Source organism: Aplidium turbinatum, chromosome 12, assembly GCF_918807975.1.
Source record: "Aplidium turbinatum chromosome 12, kaAplTurb1.1, whole genome shotgun sequence".
Taxonomy (NCBI): Eukaryota; Metazoa; Chordata; class Ascidiacea; order Aplousobranchia; family Polyclinidae; genus Aplidium; species Aplidium turbinatum.
In genome coordinates this window covers 5,845,808-5,873,346 of record NC_137483.1, presented here as the reverse complement: position 1 = coordinate 5,873,346, position 27,539 = coordinate 5,845,808, and the positions used below count along the sequence as shown (strand labels likewise).

The following is a 27,539-nucleotide window of genomic DNA, read 5'->3' as shown; positions in this document are numbered from 1 at the left end:
TATTGTTCCAGTTTAAAATATATTAGCACTTTTGTCTAATGCTGTGGTAGATCTGTACTTCAGCTAAACTTTTATATGAGATGCCGCCTAAAAAGTAGAAGACCAGTTATGACAGTGGCTGTAAGCAGGAGCGCCGGAACGATTTTTGACTGGGGGGCCAGGATTATGAAAAAAGGGCACTTTTGTAGCTGAAAGGCCAATTTTTTTAAGTTTCAAAATAAAGCAATAATGTTCATCTATCAGCTCATTATCGAGTAATGTTACAAGTGTCAGTATGGTATACAAAGAACAATGGCACAGAAGGGTATCATGCTATGTTATAATGATGTTACCGACTGTGATACAGAATTTTGTGTCGTGAATATTATTTTGAGGCAAAAATGAAAAATTATAATTAGGCTAAAAGCGAATAGCAGAAATTGTTATATTGCAAAATGTGCAGTAGTTTACATGACCTCAAAAGGGCATCATTGCTCCCCTGCCCTCCATCCTCACGCTCACGGTGCCGGCACCCCTGGTCGTAGGTAGGCTATAATTTCAATTGGAATAAAACGTATTTTTGGGTGAAGAAAGCTGCAGGTAGACCGAAAATGCTTATTGCAGGCTTTGGCACATTTCTATAGCACCAAAAGCGAGTAATCTTTTGAGTCATGTAAAATCCAAGAAGGACAAAAAAAAACCCAGATAATTTGCGGATGCTGGGTGTGAGTGGCTTATAATGTAGGTTTCTTCGTTCTGCAAATGATCTAATAACTTTTGTATAATTTTACCAAAAAATCTTTGCTGATGATGTTACTGAATCTTTTCTTGAGCATGTTTGCAAATCTTTGATGATATGTGATAATTACTGTTTTCAAACTGGGTTATTTGCCTCACAAATACTGTTACAATGCTTATTTTATATTGTTTGACTTTGGGTTTTTTTGGCCTTTTTTTCTAACTATTTGGCCTCAAAGTTGGCCTATTTTTTGGTGAGTTGGCCTTTTTTAAAAATGAAAAACCTGGCAACCCTGCTTTGGACATGAAAGCCGAACCTCTATCGAAGTTGGTTTAAAGAAGAAATAACAGTTCGCGCATCAGTAGCCTACTTGCACAAGGAAACGCGAAAGGAAAATGAGAAAATTTGTCCACAACACTGTTAACACGTATTTGTTCTTGGACATTGACGGCATAGGGCCTTTGAAATCTAAACTCAGTCACTCAAACGGTTGGGTAGCTATAACAATAAAGCTGTGCATTAGGTGGTTTATAAAAGTTAGGTTTGATTTCTGCGCATACGCTACAGTTTGCACCGTTTTCCGAACGTTGTCGACAGAATAGGCTAGGTAGATTTTTAATCGAACAAAATGAAGCACACGAGTCATAGCAGGATGGCATAAAGATGCATGAATATCGTGCAGCATATATTATTATGCATCGTAGCAATGTATGCTCTGGACAGTGCATTGGGAGCGGAGTTAGGCCTACATTTTCCAAAGCGGTAAACAGTGTCAAAATTGAACTCACTTAGTTCCATGTGCCATCGTTGCACTTATCGTTTTTAATTTTGCTCTGATTTGTGCTTGAATACATCAATCAATCAATCAATTTTATTTTTTGCTGCTGGCGCAAATATGTACAGAACAACAAAGTAAAAATACGAATTTGACACCAATAAAAGGGAAAGATGGCAAAACCCAAAAGTTTAAAATATACATCGATAAAACAGTACTAGCTAAACTACCACTATCTTAAAATTGTACAGCCACCAAACCTATAGCAAAGAGATAGAAAAAATAAAATGTTTTTTGTGATAATAGTCCTACAATTACAATTAACACTTGCAAGTACAAGGGCGATTTAAACTTAATTAGGCTACACAAAAAAGAAATTCAAAAGATAACAAGTTTCCTGAACGTTTGCTTTGAGAGTCTTCAAAGGCATCTTAAAACAAAATTAAATGTGATGTCATAAAAGACTAGCAATTTAAAAGTTACAGAAAACCGGCTCAGTGTGACCGTACGAATTTACAAAAAAGTAATCAAAAGCAAGGATACGATTAAAAAAAAATGCATACACACTACTCTTTTTTTCTCAGATACATTTTGATTATTCAGTTTCAGTTTAATTTTTAATTTTCAGCATACACAGCATCTTGATGATCTTTTAAACTACTGTGCTTAGGTCTCAAGTAGGCTATATCATACTATCTACAGTAGAAAACCGCAAGGACTTAAACTTTGAGGACCAGAAGAAAAAAGGCCAAACAAATGCCAATCGGAAAACTAAAAAAGACCCAGGGATATCTAGAACAACTAGTTGTTTTAGAACAGGGGTGACGAACCTTTTTGCGGTCGCGGGCCACTTTGTCAATTACACATGAGATATCGGGCCACACAACGTTTTAATCGTAACCAACTATGAAATGTTTTAGAAGCGACTCAAGATATTATTCATGAAAAGTCGTCCTCGTTGTGTGAGCTTCTGGGGCCGAGGGTCTATCCTTTTACCACCCCAGATTTACGATGTTCCCGAACTACACTGGAAGGCTACTAGAGAGCACCCAGTCTTTGGTTTCATCATCCATGACGCGCAGACCTTCAACTCCGTTAGGTGGCTTAAAGATGGAGCAGTCATTGATGATGTGGTCTGCGGTCTGTTCCTTGGCACCACATTCACAGGAGGAGGAAGAGGCCATTCCCCATTGGTGCATGGTTGAGCGGAAAAGCCTGACGCCGGTACGAAGACGGTTGAGGCGCACCCATGCCTGTCTTGGTAGTGCTAGACCGATGGGGCGTGTTTCGGCATCGGGGATGAAAGAATAGAGTCTGGTGGCGTTGACTTCCATTCAGAATTCCATTTATGGTCCGCCCAAGCAGCCGCAGAGATGTCTTGTACACCAGCTTCGCAGAAGTTGAGCAGCTGGCACGAATGGGTGTCTTGATTTCAGTCGACGGGGGTGCTCGTTTGGGAGAGCAGAGATCTTGTGGTGGAGAAGTTAGTTAGGCTCCAGTGCCCGTCGACCGAGGGCTTTTTCGCGACGAAGCTCAACGGGTTGGATGCCAGCGAGAATGGGGAGATTGTCCAATGGTGTGGGACGCAGGCATCCGGTCACTGTGCGCAGGGCGCTGTTTATGGCTTTAGCAGAGTACTGTGCACCTGTTTGGTGCCGCAGTGCTCACTGCCATAATATCGACACTGCCATGAAAAGTAACAAACGGCAAATGAAAGTATTAAACCCACACAGTTGAAATTATCTTACGCAGAATCAAAACATACAACAGTAAAAATAAAAACAAATCAACTTGAGCAAAAAGGATAGAGCAACGGTATTTGCACTGAAGACAGTTTAATTTTCTAAGTTTAATTTTCCAGTTTAAGCGTTTGCTTTCATATGAGTATGATTTCTTCTTTTTTTGGCTGTATCCTTTTTGCTCAAGTTGACGAAATGTTTCGACCAATATGCTCCGAAACAACAAATCAGTAATGAAATTTCTTTTTCAAACAACAAACAAAAGCCCATGCGAATCATACAGCTGAAGCTATCTAATGCAGCATTGAAGCATAAAATATTAAAAAATAACATTGAAGCATTGAATTTTTTTGCTTAGTGGGATTTTTAGAAAGTATTTTGCTTGACGAAGCGACAAGCGTTGAATATTAGGTCGAACAAACGTTGTGGCAACTTTCAACTGCACACTAAGATTTTCATCTGTCAGCCTTGACCTGTAGCAAAGGAAAGGTGCACCAGTGAAGGCATAAAAAAGCTTTGAGATGTATTTTGTCTTTAATGCATGAGGAGCGATTGTCAGCTGTTTTGCGGGCCGCACAAAATTCTTTGACGGGCCACAGGTTCGTCACCTCTGTTCTAGAACAACTAGTCGTTCTAGATATCCCTGCGTCCAAACAAAAATAGTCCTGCCAAACATTTTTTAAAAACCACACATTTCTGAAATGGCCTTAAAAAGATCAATCTGGCAACCCTGTCTCGAGATCGTGAATTTTGCTTTGCATGCAATTTCGATTCTGCATGCCTTGGTTCCATTTGCGCCGCGGTGTTGTAAAAAGAGCGGCGAATAGGCAAATTGTATTATCAACGCATGCTGAGCTCTTCTCAGCATGCAGAGTTGCCAAATTTTGAAAACGAACAGTTGTTTCTGTAATATCTGTGCATATATAACTTTTATTAGCACGCAGCCGTTCACTTAGTCATTCACTTACATGAGACAAACTGCCGAATATTGAAATTAAGAGTGCGAGGAGGTTCTGCTATGAACATTTTCAATTTCTACGCATAAATTTGTTGTTTCTGAAAGATTTCTGATTTCATCAAAATTGTAAGGCATGCAGATGCAGTGCATGCCTTGCATGCATGGAGAATACGCCACTGAGACCTATATCCCATAGCCTACATCAGTGCTTCTCAACCTTTATTTTTGGCGACCCAAATATTAAGGTTAAATTAATAGCGAAGATTTGGCGACCCTATTTCCAAAACTACATTTAGCACAACGCTTTGTATGCATGAAAAATGAACCACACTCACATATAACACGATTAAACATAACAACAAAATGTCGAATTTAGTTAATACGAGCCTTGACTTTGTATTGTTTCAAAAAGTTTGTCAAAATTTGGGGTTATCTTGCTCAGTGCCACTCTCATGTCATATTCAGGTTGAAGACAATTTCTCTCCTTTGTTTTGATGTGAGTAAGCGCAGAAAACCCGCTCTCACACAGGCAGGTAGTAACATATGGCAGGAGGGCTTTTACTGCGTGCGTGCCAACAACAGTCTTTTCATTCTTAACCAAGGGTTTCTTTCTTAAAACAGTTCATCAATACACTGACGCACTGAATGTCAATAAATTCCTCTTGAAACCCAAAAATGCTTAGGTAGTTTTCAGGTAAGGTATCAACATCAATAGCAAATGTTAGGGATAATGAAGTCAAATTCTCGTATGAATGAACCCAAATACCCACAAGCTAGACATCGTCAAAGCCTAACTCCGTATCTTCCAGTAATTTCAAAACAGTAGCCTACATGATGCTGTTTCTGGGACGCGATCTTCCTCTTCTACAACTTCAGCTTTTCCGTAAAAGCAATCAGTTTTTCAGATACATTGACCAACATTACAGTAGCCTATGTTTGGTCCTTGCAAAATTTATTCAAGATGTTCAGTTGCAAAAATATATCAGAAAGATATGCCACAAACAAAATTCACTTTTGATCAGCAAACTTCTCTGCCAAGCTATGCTTCTTGTTTATCAAAAATTCCTTCACCTCCTTGTGCAGAGTTACAAATCTCTCTAGTAGGCTACTTTGCCACGAGATAACCATCTCACATTAGAAAAGTACAACAGATGTATGTATACTGCATTAAAAATCTTCGCATAATTTTTGCGAAGATTTTATAATCTTCTTTTGCGAAGATCAAGTTCTTGTGTGGTTTTTGAAGCAATTAATTGTTACAATTCCCTAGTCTAGTGTGTAGCCTACTATTGTGTACACTTCACCACAAAATGTGTGTGGTAAAACAGTCGGGTGAAACTTGCGGCGTAGGTTGAATAGTGGAAATTACGAAAACTAAAGTAGTGGTATAGGCAGTTTAAACTTTGCTCAAGAGACATTATCTTTTATCACCACATCTTACAGCGACCCAGCCAAATGAAACGGCGACCCAGTTTTGGGTCGCCACTCGCCACCCAGAGGTTGAGAAGCACTGCCTACATTGACGGATTGAGTAACTCTCTTCGGGAACGATTCAGTGACAACCCTTCATCTTTTGCGTTGCTATCCATCCTTCCACCAAACAAACCAACCAAGATAGATGAGATTGAGCATTTGTATTTTTTGGATAACCTTGGTTGGTTGGTTTTGAATCTTTATTCTCGCACTGACAAAGCCTTGATAGGTTATTTCTGGTAGTTTCGCATACTTGTAAAGGCTCTTGACGCAGGGACGGTTACCGAGATTGGCAGAGTGAAATTTTCCGATTGTTGAAGTGTTGTTGCCGGGGAATTATTCGCAGCGAAGTAATTCTCTGGAGGTCTTCTCTGACTTCTCAAGTCAACCAGGAAAGTTTACAAGAACTTCTTCTGAGCATGAAGACTGAAGAGGGTCAAGACCTGGCTACTTTCAACTATGACTTCCGATCGCCTCTCAGATTTGTGTGTGCTTCATTGCCATAGCGAAAGGATCAGTAAGGAGAAGATCAATCCGGTTGCTACGAATATGGCTGGCGGGAGGTAACGAATGGACTTTTAATCTCGATGTTGTCATTTTCTGATCATGTAATAAATTGTATTTGCTTTATATTTAAAATTACTTTTTGAATCTCTCAGAAAGTCGATTTTATATTAACAAGGCCAGAGAATGATTGTAAACCATCTTTCTTTTGCTGTACGCCTAGGCCTATATTTGGATGGTTTTGATCAAAACTGTTGATAGGTTTCACCAGTCGAGTTTTTTTTTCTGCGGTTTCAACGTAGCCTAATATGTATTAATGTTTGTGCTGTGTGTTCTGAAATGTGGTAGCAGTACGTAAGCAGTAGGTAGGCAGCAGTGGCCGAGTGGTTAGCGCGTTGGGCTCGCAGTCGAGAGCCTGCATGTTCGACTCCAGCCACCCGCACTTGCTGTTGTTTCTCTGGGCAAGAAACTTTACGATAATTGCCTCTACCCAGTGATCGATTTCGAGTAATGGGTAGTACCAAATTTAAGTCATAAGCAGAGTAGACAACCGGAAACAGACATTGCCGTCGGCTGCAGCGTGGGTCAGATGTACGTCGGAAGGCGTACACCGATGCATAGCGCTCAAGTCCGCTTTCCCGCAATGCAGGATAAAGATAATAAAACAAAAACAAAAAAAAAACCTAATTTGGTTTACATTTTTTCTATAAATCTTTTTATATGGACTGTGCGTCTGAATTGAACAACCAATTAATTTGCAAAAGCTACCAGCTTAGGCTACTTGCCTACTGATCAACCTTTATACGTTTTTGTGTCTGTAGCGGACGCGGTAGTTTAGCTCGCACGCTCATATACAGCCGTCCGTGCTGACGGCGACACTCCTGGGCAGAACCGAGATCAGAACTGGCGAAGAATGACCGGGACACGATAGTCTTCTTCACTGCCTTATCTATGCAGGAACGATGACTAGCTAACTAAGGAAAGGTGGGATGAATGGATGCAGTTTTACGTCATGCCCAGGACGGAGAACTAAACAGTGAATGTGAGGAGAAGCCTAAGGTACCTACAGGCCTCACAGTCCGGTGTCTGGAGGGAGTCGTTCAGACCTGGGCGAAACACATTATCATCGCTGCTATCGAGACGCCCCGATCGCGAGCCACGAGTGAGGCGACGACCAAGGATAGCAGCGGCAAAGGAGATTAAAAGGCCTATAGCCGACACAATAGCATAAAAATAGTGTATACAGCGGCGCAACTAGAAAAAATCAAAGGGGGTCGGCAACGAGAAAGAAAACTAACAATTATTTGTAGAAGTGAATATATCTCAGTTAGATTACAAAGTTAAAATATTAGCCTAGTGTAAATTGACAGCGGAATGATCCAATTCTGGGACGTGCGAAGCGACCTTTTTCGCTCTGTCTGCGCTAGCTACTCACTCTTAGAAAAAGTTTCCCGCGCTTTCGAAAGTAGGCAGCAAATTGTTTGCTCTCCAGGCCCACATTTTAAAAAGTAGTCCACACAAGCTTAGGGCCTGGATACACGTCAAGTTTGACAAGATTGTAAAGAAAATTTAATCGCCGTCTTTTTGATACCAAAATTATAAAATTGGTTTAAGAATGTGTGAAGTTGCAACCATACGAAGATTACAAATCAGACTAGCCTAAAGCCAGCTGCAGTTTCGTTTTGTGGGTTAATAAGATTGCATCCTAGGTAGGGATGTCCAAAGTAGAATTTCGAATCCTTAAGATTCGAATCCATCCAGAATCGAATCTAAAAACCGCTTTTTTTATCGGTTAATTGGATTCGGAAATAATACGGAGAAAGGAAAAAAATTATAAAAAAACGAAAAAAAATGTTTTGAAAAAATGCTCCGTCGTCCACAAAACGCCTGCAAGTCACGTGCGTCGTGCATGCCAATCCGCTTCTGCATGTTTGTTTGTTTGTTTATCTTTATCCTGCATTGCGGGAAAGCGGACTTGAGCGCTATGCATCGGTGTACGCCTTCCGACATACACCTGACCCACGCTGCAGCCGACGGCAATGTCTGTTTTCCGGTTGTCTACTTTACTTATGACTTAAATTTGGTACTACCCATTACTCGAAATCGATCACTAGGTAGAGGCAATTATCGTAAAGTTTCTTGCCCAGAGAAACAACAGCAAGTGCGGGTGGCTGGAGTCGAACATGCAGGCTCTCGACTGCGAGCCCAACGCGCTAACCACTCGGCCACGGCTGCCTGTGATTAACAGAGGTCCCCTACGTGTGTGCGCGCGCGTATGTGTTGTTTTGAGAGAACAAAGGCAAAAAGAAAAAAAACGATTGAACTTGAGAATGAAAACTTGTTAAAATGATGGCTTTGTAAAGCTTCTTTTTCATGCCGTTGTAAGCGTAAAGCTGAGCCGGTTTCCCGCACTTCAAGTTTTACTATCCTGGAAAGTCAGCCATTTTGTTTATATGACATCATATTGCGTGAATAAATGACGGTCTGTTTAATACAGCATTTTGTATTGCGGTTTATGCGACTTGAGCGTGAAACAAGTTTGGTATGCATAGAACGTAGCTTTAACTGACACACGTTAAGTAGTAGGAAAGTCTCAGTCTAGTTAGTAGTCCGTCTTCTTGAAGTTGCAAATCTTAAAGGGGGTTGTCATGCCGACTAGACGACCCCCCTAGTTGCGCCCCGGTGCATAGACATTGTAAATTAACACTTAACTTGAGTCCAGGGGTCCAACTCCAACTTGAACAGGACACAACCGTGATGATAGTTGTCGCAGTCGTTGCTGAAGCGTCCGGTGAAGAGAATCGTACAATACTCCTCAGGAAAGTAATCCAATGTAAGTTTCACGCTAATCCAAAATCACGTCGGGGTCACCATAAATATGTAGCGGACGCGGTAGTTTAGCTCGCGCGCTCATATACAGCCGTCCGTGCTGACGGCGACACTCCTGGGCAGAACCGAGATCAGAACTGGCGAGGAATGACCAGGACACGATAGTCTTCTTCACTGTCTTATCTATCGACTGGCTTGACGGAACAGAATTTGACCACGAGATAGATTTCTTTAAGACTGCATTGTTTATTAACTTGGTTGCTAGTTTCAGAACAGGGATATCTAGAGAAGGGGATATGAAGGCTCGCAGCGATTGCCTTATTCTCATAACACTACCAGGGCGGTAGTTTGTAGTGCTTTAAACATGTGGTTCTTTTTAAAATCATAGAAAGTTTTGTAGTGCAGCTGGTACAATGAGCTACAGAAGACAGTTAGCAAATGTTACGTAGCCTAGAGTATATTTAAGGAATACTTGTTCACAAAGACAGTTGAAAAGTTACCAGTAAGCTGTTTTTATAACAAAGCCTTTGCAGGAGGCTAGATGTAAAGCAAGTATATGGGTAGTTGAATTAACAAGTAACCACGAGCATGCTGTGAATATCCAGGCCTGATGTTAATAGCGCAATGCAAGTTATCATAACAAGATTTATTAAACTACTATCGGTCCAAATTGTCATTTTACGATAAACACAGATTATTTACGATAAACAAAGGCCCTTCTATTGTCAGACGTAATAAAAGCCTTCGTATCCCCTTCTTTAGATATCCCTGTTTCAGAAGAACGGAAATCCAAACATAGCAAAACAAGAACACCAAACTATTGACAATCCCACTACCGAAATACTAGCATGCTCAGGGGCGCCGGAACGGTTTTTGACTGGGGGAGCAGGATTATGAAAAAAGGGCACTTTTATTGCTAAAAGGCCTTTTTTTTAAAGTTTTAAGGTAAGATAAGATATAGCAACAATGCTCATCCATCAGCTCATCATCGAGTAATGATACAAGTGTCTGGTATACAAAGAACAATGGCACGAGAGGGCATCATGCTATGTTATGATGACGTAGGCTAATTACTTACTGTGATACAGAATTTTGTGTGGTGAATATTATTTTGAGGCAAAAATTAAAGATTATAGCAGGCCTCGAAATTCACGGCGGACATGTAACATGTGATGTCCGCGGGAAATACCATCTAGATCGGTCATATTTGTCCGCCGAGTAACACAGGAACTAGCGATACAAATAGTCATTGCATAGCACAAACGATTCTTGCGAGAATATAATTTCCCTCGCATTTAGAAAATGTGAATACTGTACCCCTTAGCTTCCATTCAACAAGGAAAACTTTCGATTTTTACGTTGCTTCAACGATTGATGACATTGAATCAGCGTAACAAAGGTGAATTCTTCGATAAGAATCGATGGGAATACTGGTAATTCTATACTAATCACGCTCAACTTAGTTCAAGTTTTACGTCACAATGTCTGGCTTTGATCTCCAAGTAACATTGATAAGGCAAGGTTGGTTCGTCACCTCCGAGTTATCTCGGAGGTGACGGTTGGTTACAGGAGTAGGCTATATTACAGCAAGATGCAGCAAAAATTGTTAAGTTTTGGTATTAGGCTACAGCAAGAAAGAAAACGCCCAGGGAAAATTCACTTTCGCTCACAAGACACGCAAAAATATACCTGAAGAAAAAAGTCCAATGAAACTTTGGACAGTCGAAAATAGTTGCGTTAGTGTAAAAGTTTTCCGACTCGTGCCCAGAGCATAGTGAAGTAAGAAGCCACACGACCTCGTTGGGTGGAAGTTAATTAGTTATGCGGCGTAGCAGCTACACCGCGCTTTGACTCTTCAAGCGCACGTCGTTGGTCTGATGAAAGCCTTTCAGAGTGACTTCGATGAAATTTTAAAAAGCCTTCTAAACCGTAGCTATAGTTCTCAAATGGCGAAAAACTTTCAACGTAAAGTGATTAAGCATGACGATCGACGCTAAAACTACTGTGTCCGCCGTGAGGCTTAATTTGTCCGCCGAGATAGCTGCTCAGACCGGACACATTTGTCCGCCGTCAACGAATTTCGAGGCCTGCAATGTATGTTATGTAAGGTAGCCTATTCTTTGTATTTTGTTGAGGGCCGTCCAGTCCCAATGATGTTCCGTTTAATCAATTTTAATTTATCTCATAATTAAGTTGTTTTGCGTTCCGTATGTTTCATGAAATGAAGTAGCCTCGGTAACATTTTGGTCATTTATCTTGGATCAATTCGACATCGCCTCAGTTATTGAGAAGTTCCACACCTGAATTGCAAACGTACCATGTTATGTATCGTTCAGTACTGTAATTGTTTGTTGTAAAGTACAGTATAGCCAGTGTTGTACGTTGACGGCGTCAACTTTTTGTTGACGCTGAGGCTATCGCCGTCAATTTATTTTCCAGTTGACGGAAGTGATAGCGCCGTCAACTATTTTGCCGATTTTAAGCGTCAAGCGCTAAGCGTCATTTTTTGTTTTCATGGAAAATCTCGTTTCACAATAAGAGTTTCACAATGTATTCTGGCCAGCGCGACTCATCCGAATTACCGGCTTTTGCGTTGGTTGGAATGGCTCCCTGGAATACATGCGGAAGAAGTTCGCCAAATGGTGATCACCCATGTATTGAGAACGAGGGATCAGAGACAGAAAGCGAAAAATCCATGAATGGCATCGCGGACGTTGAATATACTTTATTTCAAGAGCTCTATGCCCCTGAAAAGAGCGATGTTGGTGCAGTGGACCTCGTTAAAAGATTTATACGTGCTAAACTATCACAGCACGCTTGGAACAGTGATACCTTTCCGACTAAACGTTTTCAACTTGTTTTTGAAATACAACACACCAATACCAACCAGCGCTGCTGTGGAACGCATGTTTTCACTTGGAAAGGACAATATGCGCAGGGGCGCCGGAAGCGGGAGGGAGCAGGGGGAGCGGATGCCCCCCTGCCCTCAAATTTCTGTGGATGGGGAGGGAAGAGGGGGCAATGGTGCCCTTTTAAGGTCATGTAAGCTACTGCACACTTTGCAATATAACAATTTATGCTATTCGCTTTTAGCCTAATTATAAGGTTCTATTTTTGCCTCAAAATAATATTCACGACACAAAATTCTCCATCACAGTAGGCTAAGTTATATTACATCATTATAAAATAGCATAATGCCCTTCCGTGCCATTGTTCTTTGTATAGCGGACACTTGTATCATTACTCGATAATGAGCTGATAGATGAGCATTATCGCTATATCTTATCTTAAAACTTACAAAAAAATTTGGCCTTTCAGCAACAAAAGTGCCCTTTTTTTATACTCCTGCCCATCCAGTCAAAAATCGCTCCGGCGCCCCTGAATATGCGTCCCAAACGCAGCAGATTGTCAGACAAACGTTTTGAAATGCTTGTTTTTCTGCAAGGAAATAACTAATAGGCTGAGCAGCTAATTACAATACAGTCCCAAAACATAATACCTGCTCTTTATTTATACTATAGCTATTGTTAGCCTGAACTTGGTTGAAATATTTCCGTTTTATGAGACGCTGGCAAAAAATAGCGCTAGAAATTAGCGCTGACGCTGTCAATTTCTTTAAGAGCTTACGCAGTCCTTTACGCCGTAAAGTTTTTAGGCAATTCGCGCTGACGCTGACAAATTATTTCAATGACGCGTACAACACTGAGTATAGCCTACCATACGGTGATGCCACCTTCTTTTTCTAATCAACATAGTTATTGGGCAATGTCGCTTCTACCTTTTTCTCGCCCTTTGCTATGTTGACGTGTATTGTTTTTGCTGTGATGGTCAGAAATAAAAACAACTGAACTGAACAATGGGGGCTGGGCGGCCTTATACCATTTGTCCATTTCTAATATTTTGTGAGGTCATGTTAGGCAAGCGTGTCTATAGCCTACAATGAAAGCTATTATTTAGGAATAAATGTAGGCTGATGACTGAATCATTGAATCAATTATGAAATAATATGAATATTAAAGCTTGGCTTCGAACAACCTTTTGTTAATGAAACGAATTAGGGAAAGGTGGAGCAAAACGGACAACTTGAAAGTGTTTTTATGAGAACGAATTAAACGTAGGCTACATCTATTGTGTTCGTTGAATTCGTATAGTAGCTACCGATACCCAGGGGCGAGTTTAACTGATGGGGGCCCCAGTGAAAATTTTTTTGCGCCGAGAGCGCGAAATACTTTGCAAGGTAACTTGAAAGTCACCCACAGTGTTGCTAATGCCTTTTCGCCAAGCTCAGTCGCCACCTTGTGACTAAAAATTATCTTTGAAAGAAAAAGGAGGCATTTTGCAGAAACCTCACAGGCTTCTTCTTCTTCGTCGTATGAGCTGTTCTTCCGGACTATATGTTTGGGCATGATGTCATCAGCCACTCGACAGTCTCGTCATCCAGGGCCTTCAGTCCAAGTGTTCCATGTGGTGGTTGATGGATTGGGCAGTCATGGACGACATGATCTACTGTCTGGTCTGTGGCGCCACACTCGCATCCCGGTGAAGAAGCCAGGCCCCATCTGCACATGTCTGAACGAAAGCGACCGACGCCGGTTCGTAGGCGGTTAAGCCGGACCCACGCAAGTCTTGCGAGGGACATTCCCGGAGGGTGGGGATCGACGTCAGGTAGGAAATCACGGAGTCGGGAGGTGTTGTTTTGCCACTCTATGTTCGTGTAGTTCGTCCAGTGTGCCGCACTTATTCCAAGATCTTCAACGTTGTTCAGAAGCTGTCGTGCGGCGGGCACAAATGGGCGTCTTGATTTCAATCGCTGCTGTTCTCCAGGTAGGCGCTGGAGTGTACTGTGTAGGAGGTGGTCGGGGTCCAGTGCGCGACGAGCAAGGGAAATCATGGCTCCTTTACGGCGAAGATCAGCAGGTTGGATGCCTGCAAGGATGGGAAGGCAGTCCGTTGGAATGGGACGCAACGCAGGCATCCAGTCACAGTGCGTCATTGATGGCGGTGTCAACGTGGCAGGTGTAGGAGCTGCGGCACCACACTGGCGCGCAGTACTCAGCGGTAGAATGGACGAGGGCCAAGGCTGCTGTACGAAGGGTTTTCGCATCAGCTCCCCAGCCGGAACCCGCCAGCCGCCTCAAAAGTGCAACGCGCGCAGATAGTTTTTTGCGCAGTGACTCCAGGTGTCGTCGGTACGTGAGTGACCTGTCCAGGGTAACGCCGAGGTAGGTGGGTTCGGCGCAGTTGGGGAGGTGTTCGTCATCGGTGGTAATGTTCATCTCACGTTTTGCTTTCTTGTTGTTTAGATGGAAGGCCGCCGACACTGTCTTTGCCTTGCTGAGCTGTAGCTTCCATTTCTAGAGATAGCCTATGTTGATCCTAAGGGCACACCGAGCTTCCACTCCGGTCGTTGGAACACTGGCACGAACCCAGACCTGGTTTTCGCAAGTGATGATCCCGATGATCGCCAGCCGTGTGCTAGAGAAGTTCCCAAGGTCTCAACACCGACCCTCGCTAATCACGCCCCCCTTGCTTGCCACACCTATTCCGAGCAAGCCTGTCAAGCGATGGAACTTCAGAAAGGCCGATTGGGAATACTACAGCTTCCTCACAAACGAAGCTACGCAGTACCTTCCATCCTCACACACCATCAAAGTGGATGAAGCCTACCAGGACTTCTGTGATGCAATCATGTCTGCGGCAAAAGACTCCATCCCGCGAGGTCGACGGAAAAACTACATACCTTGCTGGGATGTGGAGTGCGACAGGCTCTACCGCGACTTCCTCCGTTCCCCGCAGGGCACCGCCACCACCAACAGCCCTGCTGGCAAGATTGGATTCAAAGAGGAAGAAGCACTGGACAGAAGCCATAGACTCAATCGACTTCACGCACTCCAGCCGCACAGCATGGAGTACACTCAACAACCTCACTAGCAGATCACATGCCTCTCATCGCCAATGCTCCATTTCAGCAAATGCCATCGCTTCACAACTTGTGGAAAATGGAGTGCACAGAACGAGAGACCGTAAATCAAACAAGTCCGTCCTCAAAGAAATGACGGACCTCTGGAAGGTCCCAACACCTGTCGAGGGCAACATCTCTGGTGAGTTTACCCCAGAAGAATTTGCCTCCGCCCTCCAGCACCTAAAGCCAGGCAAATCCCCGGGCCTTGACCACCTATGCTCGGAACTAATACTCCAAGCTGCATCCTCTATGAGGTCCTGGTTAAAAGACTTCCTTTCCTGCTGCTTGCGTCACCTGCGCATCTGGAGAAGAGCCCTAGTGGTTGCAGTCCCAAAGCCGAAGAGGTCCCCGGGGGGCTGCCGCCCCATCTTTCTGCTCTGTGTCCCCTTCGAGATGCTCGGAAGACTTGTCTGCGCCCGTGTCGAACCGATGGTGGACCTCAAAGGCTGAGAGAAAATAATAACACAAAATTCCATTTTTCTACATCGGGGGCCCGGGGAAACTACACCCTCTCACCTCCTAAATCCGGGCCTGTCGATACCGGTAGTAAAACATCTTGCACTGGTAGGCTATATTTTTGTTTTATTCTAGGTGTACCGAGTCAGGATGATTGGACTCTCGCTCAAAGTAGGCTAAGCTTATTTTGGGAACATTGCCTTCAAAACTCTACATCGACTCAAAACGTAAGCCACAATCTAAAGTTTGTATACCATAACTTACGCCTTTCCAATGCTATCCCCTATCATGAAAAGCATATACCGGAACAGCATTTTGAAAAAAATTACTGATTGTTTGATTGAATCTTTATCCTCAGACTGGGAAAGCTTCTTGAAGAGTTTTATCCTGGCAGTTTCGCATACTTGTAGACTAGAGGCTTTGAATCACTGACGCAGGCCCAGTCACCGAGATTGACAGAGTGAAGTTTCCAATTGTTAAAGTCTTGTTATCGTGGAATTATTCCATCTATTAGATGCCGCTGAATGGAAAGCAGTCCTTAACGTGCGTTGCTCAAGCGCACACCCTGAGAGTCGAACCAGCGTCGCTTGATCTTAAAGCTTCTTCGTACCAGTAGTCACGCGCTATTAAACCAACTGAGCTATCGGGACCGCTTGGAAAATAAAATCACTGATGGAGGCTACACAACAATAACCTAACTGCACCAAGTAGGCTACAGCGTAAGTATTTGTACGCTAAAAATATAAACCGGCAAAAAATCAGACTCCGATTTCTGTTTTTGCCAAGAATTTCAGACTCGGGCTGCTGTAGACAGCTGATCAAAAAGAGAGATGGTAGCCTAATCTTCTTGAGCATAAGGCTTTGTGATGAATTGCTTAGTTACGCTATCCCTCGTCTTCGAGGATGATGATCTTTGCAATAAAAATATCTTGCGAAGACGCTTGCGCGTGGGTTGATTAACGTGGACTTGATAAGACCATCAGCTTTGTCCAAAGGCAAGAGCCGGTGACATGCTGCAGCCTTCACAGTCGTTGAGTTTGACTTCATCCGCCGTTGGGGACTTGGGCACTTTGGACTACGTTTTGTCTGGCCACTACCTTTCAACCAACCTGGCATGGGTACCCTTCTAGGATCAGTACAGCTCTAGAGGTCACTGAGGCACGGAAGCACTCTAACCACAGTGGTTAGCGCGTTGGGCTTGCAGTCGAGAGCCTGCATGTTCGACTCCAGCCACCCGCACTTGCTGTAGTTTCTCTGGGCAAGAAACTTCACGATAATTGCCTCTACCCAGTGATCGATTTCGAGTAATGGGTAGTACCAAATCTAAGTCATAAGTAAAGTAGACAACCGGAAACAGACATTGCCGTCGGCTGCAGCGTGGGTCAGGTGTACGTCGGAAGGCGTACACCGATGCATAGCGATCAAGTCCGCTTTCCCGCAATGCAGGATAAAGATAAGACAAACAAACAACAAACACCACGTTAAAGTAGTAGTCCGATGAGAAGAGATGTTTAATTACAACCAGGGATATCTTGACACTACAAGATATCCCTGGTCACAACACTCATACAAACAACCCTTTTGACGCAATTAAGTTATGGAACTGTGTTATTCACAAGTAATACGTGTGGTGCCATGGTTAACACATTTGGGAAATTTGCACCCCGTTTGTGTTTCTGATCTTTCCAGTTAGCAAAAAAGGCTCTGTTTTGTCACTTCAAAATCACACCACAAGGTGAGACAGAGAGTCAATAAATCATAACCTTGTGTCCGCCCAGCTCGGTTGCACGACAAACTGATGTGCTGTTTTATTACCCACTAAAGTTTATTTGTTTTTTCCAGAACATAAAAACAGGACAGCAAGAAATTGGAAAACATGCCTTCAGCTGATTGCAGTCATGTGACTCAGCAGCACGTAATATTGTTAGCGTTCTTCTCGAAAGGTTTTTGATACACAAACTAATCTAAGTGAACGAATCGCCATTATCAGCGTAGCCTAGTGGATTAGAGTTTGGGCAAGAGCTATTGCCTAGTCATTTCGATTGCTTGGGTTCGATTCCCACCTCCGGTCTTTACTCTCCTTTTTATCAACATTACATCACAACATCGCAATGTACTTAACTCAACCAGAACGATGGAAATAGCTATATTACCGAAAGCTTATTAATCATTATTGTCTTCACACGCAGGCTTCATGCATATTTGAACACAGTTGGGAACGGTGTTATAATTTAATTTCGTCTCGAATTTCTGTTTAAGGTTGGAAGTTTTTACGTAATCTAATGTGGAAAGTAACCGCTCACACAACTTTGCCCAATCTTTAAAACAATGTGTGTTTTATTTTCTCTTGCCTTCTACCCAGGGCCGGACAAGGCGGGGGCTGATGGGGCTGCAGCCCCAGGCCCACCAAGAAAATAGGCCCACTGATAACAACTTACTGAGAGCAACTGGCATGCTCATTATCAGGATCGAAAGAATAAAGGAGGAAAATTATAGAACGAATGCTAACTGTGTAAACCAGTGCTTCTTAGGGGCACGCCCCCCCCAGGGGGCGTCAGCTAATTTCTAAGGGGGGTGCGAGACCTAACGTAACAACTTGAAACGGTTAATTTAATTGAGTTATGGTCGTGCATAATGGAACGGTTTCATAAAACTAGTCGGGCGCTGCAGGATAGCTAAACTACTTTGAATAAGGTAACAAAATTTCTTCATGGTCTACATGACTTTGTTAAAACATTAAGATCCCGATTTCAAGAATTCGAAGAAAAGGGTAGAGTATTAAGGGTCTGTCATCTTTATATTGAAGAAATTTCAAGAAAGAAAAAAAGAAACATATGCTTAGATAGCGGAGGGGGATCTGAAGACACTACACTTGATCCATCCAGCAGATTCAAAGTAGACTCATATTTACCAATCATTGTCCAAATTATTTTGTGTATGAGATCCCGAATTGCAGCATATGATCGTCTTCAAATAAGATTTTCGTTTCTGGCGGAATTAAATACCATGTCTAACTGAAACATGGAAGAGAGTGCAAAAACATTGCTTCACAATTATCCAGATGATCTAGAAGAATTACTGCCTGAAAAGATGATTCATTTTTCTGCACTGCTAAAACAACACCATTTTAACAGCAAATGCAGGAAAGAAACTCAAATGTTTAGATTTATCAATGAAAGTGAGTTGAAGTATGCATTTCCTAACGTAGGCCTATCTGTTGTAGCGTACTAAGAATGTATCTTTGTCTGATGATTTCTAATTGCTCAGGTGCTGAGCGCTCATTTTCAATGCTAAAAAGAGTAAAGAATCAACTGCGCAAGGTTGCATTCCAGAGCTGGTAATAACATCATCGGTGTCTATTTTTTTCCAAACCTTTGTTTTCAATGCAGAGTAGAGCTAAGAAATGTAAAGCTCTTTGCTTTGTCTAAATCCAGCAAACATGTCATTTGAATGTGTTGAATAATATTTCATTTTAATTGTGATAGGTACAATGAGGGGAATGAAATATAAGCCTCAGATTACCATATAGCCCCAGATCCATCAAAACCTTAATCCGGCCCTGCTTCTACCGCACTGCAGTAGGTCATGTAACTTTGTAAATTATATTTTGTACGTTATGCGCTCTGAGGATGCGCAATGGTGCGCGAAACGTCAGTGAAGCAATAAATCAACCTGTTTATTGTTGCTTTTACTTTCATCGGATGAACGTTGCAACCAGTGCTAGAAACGATGATTATTGATGAACCTGATGAACAGTTGAACACCCAAGCTTTTCAGTGTTCAACTGGACTGAGTACAAAAAGAATGTTTGGCTGCAATCAGGTGGTTTCAAACATCAGTGATGACAGTGATGTCATATGTCCTTGCGTTGGGAAAGTGTGATACGTTAAAGTGCCTACCATCCTTGCAGGGCGCGTTGCCTACAATCGAAATTTAGGACCTCCCTGTGTTGGGTTGCTCAGCGAAGGCAGGTCAACCCAGGGGCGCCGGAGCGATTTTTGACTGGGGGGGGGGGGGGGGAGCAGGATTATAAAAAAAAGGGCACTTTTGTTGCTGAAAGGCCAATTTTTTTTTAAGTTTTAACATAAGATATAGTGCTCATCTATCAGCTCATTATCGAGTAATGGTACAAGCGTACGGTATAAAAAGAACAATGGCACGGAAGGGCATCATGTTATGTTATAATGATGAATACTATTTTGAGGCAAAAATGAAAGATTATAGTGAAGAAAGGGGCGTTCTTCCCGGCTATCAGCACAAGGCTGAGCACTCACTAGTACAGCGAGCAGTTGCGATTCGCTAACCATAACGGTGTAGCTTCCACGCTAGCCATTCAGACCATCCAATCAACAATATGTTTCTCGGCAGCCGATTTGTAGCAAGAACGGTGTCTATCGCTGTCAACACGGTGTCTATCGCTGTCAATTCTTGCTACAAATCGGCTGCCGAGAAACATGAAAGATTATAATTAGGCTAAAAGCGAATAGCAGAAATTGTTATAAGTCAATTTGTGCAGTAGCTTACATGACCTTAAAAAGGCACCATTGCCCCCCTGCCTCACCAGGTCGACCCTTGTGTTCTGTCAGAAACAACTTAGGTTAGTGGTACCGAAGTAAAGCAAAATGCCGAAAACGGATTTAGCTTCTTTGAGCCACATCTCCACTACAATACTCTCCCTACAAAAAGTTTGCTTTTTGGTAAAGCAAGAAAACACGCTCAAAAAGGTTTGTCACAGCGAAATGTGAATAGGCTATACTGCAATATATGACTTCATAAAAAGTCCCGAAACGAAAACATTACAGCTCTACGTCGCCTCGGCATTGCAAAACATTTTGTTCTTAGACAATGCACGCACGGTCAAGCACTGTAAAAAAATCCTTCAAAGATCACACCATGGCTGGGCTTGCAACAAAACATAGGTAGCCATTGTGTTTCCAAACAGAAAATCAACCGTTTTTTACATTGATTCAACGTTTGTAGACGTTGAATAAATGGAAAAAACGGTTGATATACTGTTTGATAATTACTGCCGAATACAATTGATTGGATGTCCTCTTTCAAATTGCTTCCGTGCTTTATTTTCAAGCAATTAGCAGACGTTGTCACGGCAAACTATTATTCGAGATCTTTTTTCACGCTCAGAGCAATACAGTTTATTGTATTGTATAAGATGACATACATGCAACGATAAAACAAAATACATTTGCGAAACAAAAAACATGATCGAAACAGAAAAAAACTGACGGAAATAGTCTTTCAAAGAATGTGAACTCGCAAACAACTGAAGGACAAAGGCATTAAAACAACGCATAAGCACGAAAACGCCGCTATAAAACTCAGCTGCTTCAAACTTCATCAAGCAGCGCAAAAAGTTTTATTGGGGGGACTTTATTATGCCATGTTAAAACCTAGACTCAACGGTACATGTGAAATCACTCATGCCAACAAGTTTTCAACGTATTTTTGATGAATGCGATAGCAGTGGGTTATGAATAGTGAACAAAATTTAGCTCAGCCGCATCTTGATAAACTGCACAAAGAACCTGAGCGTGAAGTGGCAAAAATTCGGTGCGATACTGACGAGCCTAGCCTGGGCGAAACACGGTGTCTATCGCTGTTAATTCTTGCTACAATCGGCTGCCGAAAAACATAAAAAACCTGAGCCTTACTTTGACTACAATTTCAAAAAAGAGGTGGTATTCTCGAACCATGACATATATTTTAATTAATAAATTATTATTGTTTAATTATCGGGTACCGTAGCCTAATTATCATTGCCGTTTTAGGGTTAGGGGTTAGGAACTCACCGAATCGGACTCACCGAATAGTAGCAGACCCCAGATTTAAGCGACACACGCTTGCTCCGTAGTTTAGAAGCAAGCGCAACCGGTTTTACAGATTACAACTCAAGATGATGAAGCAAAATCTGAATGTTCATTGGTGTTTTGTTATGTGATGAACGGTTGCCCTTGTCTACAATTTAAAATAAAATCAATGAATTAGATTTTTCAAGGAAGCCGAATCGTGGTTCCACTTCCAACTGTGCAAACACACAGTTCTGGCGTTTTTGTTGGCTGAAAAGTCGCGTCGTAATTAAGTGAAGATAAATACGCCATAAACTTGCTTTGCCAATGATGGTGACTCACTTTGAACAAATAAAACTTAAAACGAAAGTGACCAACCCAATCATGAAAACGACTACCATCACAAAAATGTTTTTCGAAGCTCGTCTTATTGTGCAAATCAAAGTCAGCAAATCATTCTTTTTTGCATTGATAAGTTTGAAGTCTGCAGACGTTGATTCGATGTAGAAAAGGACTGATTCGCTGAATGAGAGCTCAATTAATCTATCCGCTTTCGTAAATGACCTAAATGAGATACCACATCCACACAGGAACAAGCTGAGAGCAACAACACAAAGACATGACAAACCTGCTGGGACTATGATGTTGGAAGATATTTACCAGAAACCCAGAAAGCGAAGTCCGTTATTTTAAAAATAATGGGTTTTGTTGTCTGGGAAATGGCCACAAGACGAACGTAGCATTGAGAAATGTTCTTTCGCAACTTTGCGTTTGTCTTGTGACTATATTTGTAACAGAATATGTCATAGGAACATCCGCAAATGTAATCTTTCACAGTCATGTGATATTATTTGTGGTAAACCTTTGTTTCTTTATAGATGTATTAGATTGTTTTCTTGATGGAGGCATAGTTTAGTCGAAAACGCTTGAGTGGAATTATTAGTTGTATCATTGTATGTCGGTTTGGTGTGTTGTTTAAATAATTAATAACATTATTTTATTCAAACCCATAAATTGATTGTTTATTACTTGTCTGGCATTGTAATACTACTTCTCTTCCAAAACGACATCAATTGGAGGCAATTTCATTTAGGTTTTGGTTACGTTTCTGACAGGCTGGTTTAATAACCTAAGCACACAATTTTAGTTGATAAGAAATCATCGAATTGTGACGCGGCACGCTGTCTTCCGCGTTCGTCATGAGTATCGGGTTCATTTCGTCACAACGTTACTTCGTTTTTATAGTTGTGCCTTCAGTGCAGAGGCGAGGTCTTCCGGTTTTAAACCACTCAGGCAACTGTGCCATTCGATGACGTCATTAAATTTATGAACAGCTCTGCCCATATTAACAACATCTGTTCAGTTCAGAATCGCTCGATATTGCAACCAAACACAACAGTCATGTCACCAAAAACATCCATTAACTTATTCAATTAACCATGTCCAGAATAACATTCAAGCAAACATCATAAGCTGAGGGTTTATATTATCAAAAGCACACAGCAAAATCCGTTATTTTTACATTACATAATGTAAAAATAACAGATTTTGATGTCTGGGCAGCTCAATTGCTGTTACAATGCAGTCAGTTGTCTTACAGGCATGAAAACGCACTGCCAACGAGCGCAGGAATAATGTTCACACTGATCTAATAGACGCAGAAAAAAATATTGTGATTCGTACCGATTCTTATCAAAAAAGCTGAAAGAGTAAACAGGCATAGTGCACGGAGAATATGGACTCTTTATAACTCATAGACAAAAATTTGGAGAGTCCTAGCATGGACAATATCCCAGGTGGCAAAATCTATGGTTTTTGCATTCGCCTGTTGGGATTGAATCAATGTAAACAGCATGGATTTTGCAAGCTGGCTTTATCATAACAACATTCAGCATCAAAATACGTAGACTGTTTACTTCCCCTTTTAACGGAAACAAAAAGCATAGCTTAGCTGGTTATAAGATGATGCATGAAAGTATCCCAGACAGCAAAATGTAATGTTTGAATGTGAAAATGACAAAGATTACTCTCTGTGTATACTGTATAATACCGTGACACATTATGAAAATAAAGCTGGGTCTAAACATTCTTCAATTGGACATTGTTTAGATTTCAAAGCCGTGCGAAATACGAAGAACTTGTACCCAAACCCCTGTTTGTCACCAAAACGATTTTGCACGTTTGCACACCAGTTTCAGTTTAGTACTGTACAGTTTAAACAGCAGTTGTCGCTTCACTGCACTGATCGACCAAACGCCCACGTTAATCATTAAAAGCTAAAGAACCTAAAGGATTTATTTCAGATGATCAAATAAATAAACGCTAAATAAACTAACGATGTGCTACCATGTATGTTAAATTGATGAAAAGCTTTGTCACCATTGATGCTACCTAGACAGCAAAATCCGTCAATTTTTACATTGATGTAACAGCACAATGATTTTGTTGTCTGGGCTAGCTTTTGAGCAGAGTAAACAATTCTTGGTACAAAGGTTCTTGCAGTTACCCAGACAGCAAATCAATCGTTTTTGACATTGATTCGAAATCGTGGCTGCCTATTTGTGACGAAGTGCACCAAGACACCATCTTTTATTCAGAGGAACTATGCCAAGCGCACAATGTGTATATGGAATCTAAGACTTTAAAAGAAATTTCTAAACCGAAAAAAGGAAACTCGTCAAATCGTGTCATTTGACAAGCAACCCAACTGCAAAAAAAGTTTTCAGTGAAATACCCACATAGGTTTGTTTTACTTTCGATAGGTCCATATTCTCGCATACGCTCATACATAAAAACTTGACAGATGTTGTTAATTTACTCCACAAACAATACACTTCCTTCACGCCGCATTCAATAATAATAGCTTATAAAAAACCAAATATTCTATCATCAATCATACTCTATTAATCACTCAAAACGATTAGAGAAAAACAAAAAACATGACATTGCACAGCTTACTACTAAGCACGATTAAGTTTGTAAGGAAAAGTAAATGCTTGAAAAAGTAAAACCTTGGACATCAACGTTAACAAACATGCCACAGTATGTAACCATGGCGACCTATATACACAGGCCATGCCAATGTGCAAGCTTTAAACTTGACTGGAGGCCCATCTGCTACGCTTGATAGTAGTCAAAATCGCAAGTAAAGTTGATAGTTTGAGAATTAGTTAATAAAAACAGTCTCTCTTTGTGTATAGCTTGAGCTACTTTTGTGCTGGAAAACCGAAAAGCATAAACAAACGGAAAACCGAAACCGAAAAGCAACACCGGTGACAAGACTGTCTTTTTTTAAACGTAAAATTAGGTGCTTTGAGATTTAGTGATCACACTTTGGCTTCTCGAAACTAACATTTCAAAGAGATATGAAGTAAATTTAGCCTAAAGTTCAAAATCAAAACTCCATCGGCCTTCAGTCAGGCCTCCAGTTCGCATGTTGGCAAGCCTGTGCAATGTGTGCATGTAGCCAATTAATTTCAAGCATTTTTTCATGCTATAGTAACACTCTCAGCACTGCAATGATGGCTTTAAAATCACGATTAAAAATGCACTTAGGGTCGAATTAAAATGAATTATATGGTTGACAAAAGCGTTTGCTGAAATCTTTACAGTCGCAGCAGTACATGACCATAATATGATTCAAGTTATACAGCAGAGTACAACATAACATGGAAAAAATAAAATACAACACATATTTTAAGCAAAAACTGCTTTCTTTCTGGAACACGATTTTTAATATAAATTTAAAAATGAAAAACTAAGTCATTAATTACTGTGAAAAGTTAATGGATAAAAAATGATATGGTTGACTTGACCTGTTTGTGAGATTGCGCTTCGCAAATGTTTAGTATACGATTACATCCAAATTATGACTTTGCAAATGACTTACGAAAGGCTTTTGCATTGATCTTTTAAAGGCTAAAACATATGTACAAAATTTATACAACAGCCCACTTATAAATATTGACAACGAACCCTATACAACAGGGGTTATCAAACTGTGGCCTTCATCGCCCCGGTCTGTGATTCCCAACCTGTGACACCAATTTTTCTACAAAAAATAAATAAAACGGACGTACCTCCTAGAGGAGGTAAAATTGAATCTTGGGGGGCAAAGACTTGCGGGAGCGGTTGAAGCGTTTGAATGTTCACCACGTTATAGGGCTATAAAGATTAAAACTACCGTACGGGATTTTATGATTAAGACAGGTCAGTGTGCAAGGTCAAATTATTTTCTGAAACGCCAGATCCCAGACAACAAATCAATCCTTTTTTACATTTGACTCAACGTCTGCAGACGTTGAATCCATATAAAAAAGAATTGATTTGCTGGCTGGAATGTTAGTTATGTTCAGAATTTTATGAACAATCCAGAAAGCAAATCAACCTTTATTTACATTGAGTCAACGTCTGCAGTCGACGTTGAATCAATGTAAACAAACAGTTGATTTGCGGTCTGGGGAAGAGATTGGGAACTCCTAGCCAAGAGGCTCAGGCTAGTACTGGACAGCAAGGCTGTTTTGAAAACATTCCCTAAAAACGAAAAAAACTTTATTATTAAAAAAGTCACAAAATATCGGTGAACCTCAGGAGATACTGAAACAAGCCTCAAATAGCAAGTGTTTGGACGTTAATGATGGTTAAATATTCTGCAATAATCTTGGATTTTTTTTTAGAGCAATTAGTGTCTTCTGAAAGGGTATTTGAAGATAAGGCGAGAAATGGGCAAACTTCACGCCATTGACTAGCAGATACTAGCTACTGATGTCTTGCTGCTCTTTCACCTGACTATCCTCCTCTGCATTTGCTTGCAAGCTGTTCAGGAGTGGGAAGAGATGACACAGAAACAATCAATCAAGTGTCTGTTTTGGGGAAATCTTTTTGGTTGAACGCTTGCCAAACCTGATAGACATCACAGTTATGAATACATATTTGAAAAAGCAATTAATTCTGCTACATTGAAGGATTTAAGTGATTCAAAAATATAGGCAATAAATGGTCGTTTTATTTAGTCAAAACACAAATTACCGCTTTCGACAAGAATAGAACTACCAACCTTCGGTAGGCTACTCTTGCAATTCGGACATGTAACAGGGAAAAACTTACTTTAGAGAAAAGTATTACTAGCAAGAGTGACGCCATGGCTTCAGCTAAGTTGGTGCTATAAACCAGGGCTTCCCAAACTACAGGTTGCGACACCAAATGGGGTCGTAAATCGTACTTTGAGGATAGCTTAACAAATTAAAAACGAGCCTACCCTGTACAGGTTGGTTTGCACTGGATACTGCATACCAAGAGGTCTTATAGAAAATGATTTTCAGAGATTGAGTCACAAATTAAAAACGTTTGAGAATCCCTGCTTTAAATTATAACATTTAGTGTTACTCTATTACACACGGTTAGTACATACAGTCTTGTCCATATTAATTGACTCAAGCAGGAAAAAGCATACAATTTCAGTTATTCAACGTTTTTATTATCTATTTTACACAATACATTTCAAAATCGGTGCTAACAACTTGTGTGACCACCTTGGTTCTTCAACACCTCTTTCACACGCTTTGGCATCGATTCAACAAGCTTTTTGCAGTTTTTTTGAATTTCTGGGTTTCTATACCATACTTGAGTAATGGCCTCTATGAGTTTGGTTTTTGTAGTGCAATCGAGTTTTTGCAAACGAGATTTTAAAATTGACCAAAGGTTTTCTATTAGGTTGATGTCAGGAGAGTTTCCAGTCCAATCTAGAACATTTATCTTAGGTTGATGAAAAAGTCTCTTCATTTGCTTGGATGTATGGCATGGAGCAAGAACTTGCTGAAATACCTCTCCACCTACAGAAAATGCCCTTTGCATCTCATGAGTTAAGGTTCGTGTTATCAATTCAGAGTATCGAGCCGAGTTCATCATTCTCTCAATGAGGATGAACTGATGAAATGATGAACTCAGCTCGATACTCTGAATTGATAACACAAACCTTAACTCATGAGATGCAAAAGGGCATTTTCTGAAGGTGGGGAGGTATTTCAGCAAGTTCTTGCTCCATGCCACACATCCAAGCAAATGAAGAGAGTTTTCATCAACTTAAGATAAACGTTCTAGATTGGCCTGGAAACTCTGATGACATCAACCCAATGGAAAACTTTTGAACAACTTTGAAATCTCGTTTGCAAAAACTCGATTGCACTACAGAAACCAAACTCATAGAGGCCATTATTCAAGTATGGAATAAAGACCCAGAATGGCAAAAAAACTGCAAAAAGCTTGTTGAATCGATGCCAAAGCGTGTGAAGGAGGTGCTGAAGAATCGAGGTGGCCACATAA

The 27,539-nt window shown here is 41.2% G+C and overlaps 2 protein-coding genes across 2 annotated transcripts in view; one reads left to right on the top strand and one right to left on the bottom strand.

Annotated features, from left to right (window-relative positions):
• Nucleotides 1-27,539, top strand: part of LOC145781078 (uncharacterized) — a 446,514-nt gene that overhangs the window by 212,336 nt on the left and 206,639 nt on the right. The gene's annotated exons all lie outside the window — the stretch shown is intronic.
• LOC145781075 (uncharacterized) overlaps nucleotides 20,558-27,539 on the bottom strand; it is a 67,600-nt gene continuing 60,618 nt past the window's right edge. Inside the window, exon 8 of the mRNA XM_082592819.1 lies at nucleotides 20,558-26,120. Coding sequence (XP_082448945.1) covers nucleotides 26,069-26,120 — 52 coding nt within the window. The 3' untranslated portion in view covers nucleotides 20,558-26,068. The remainder of the gene's footprint in view (nucleotides 26,121-27,539) is intronic.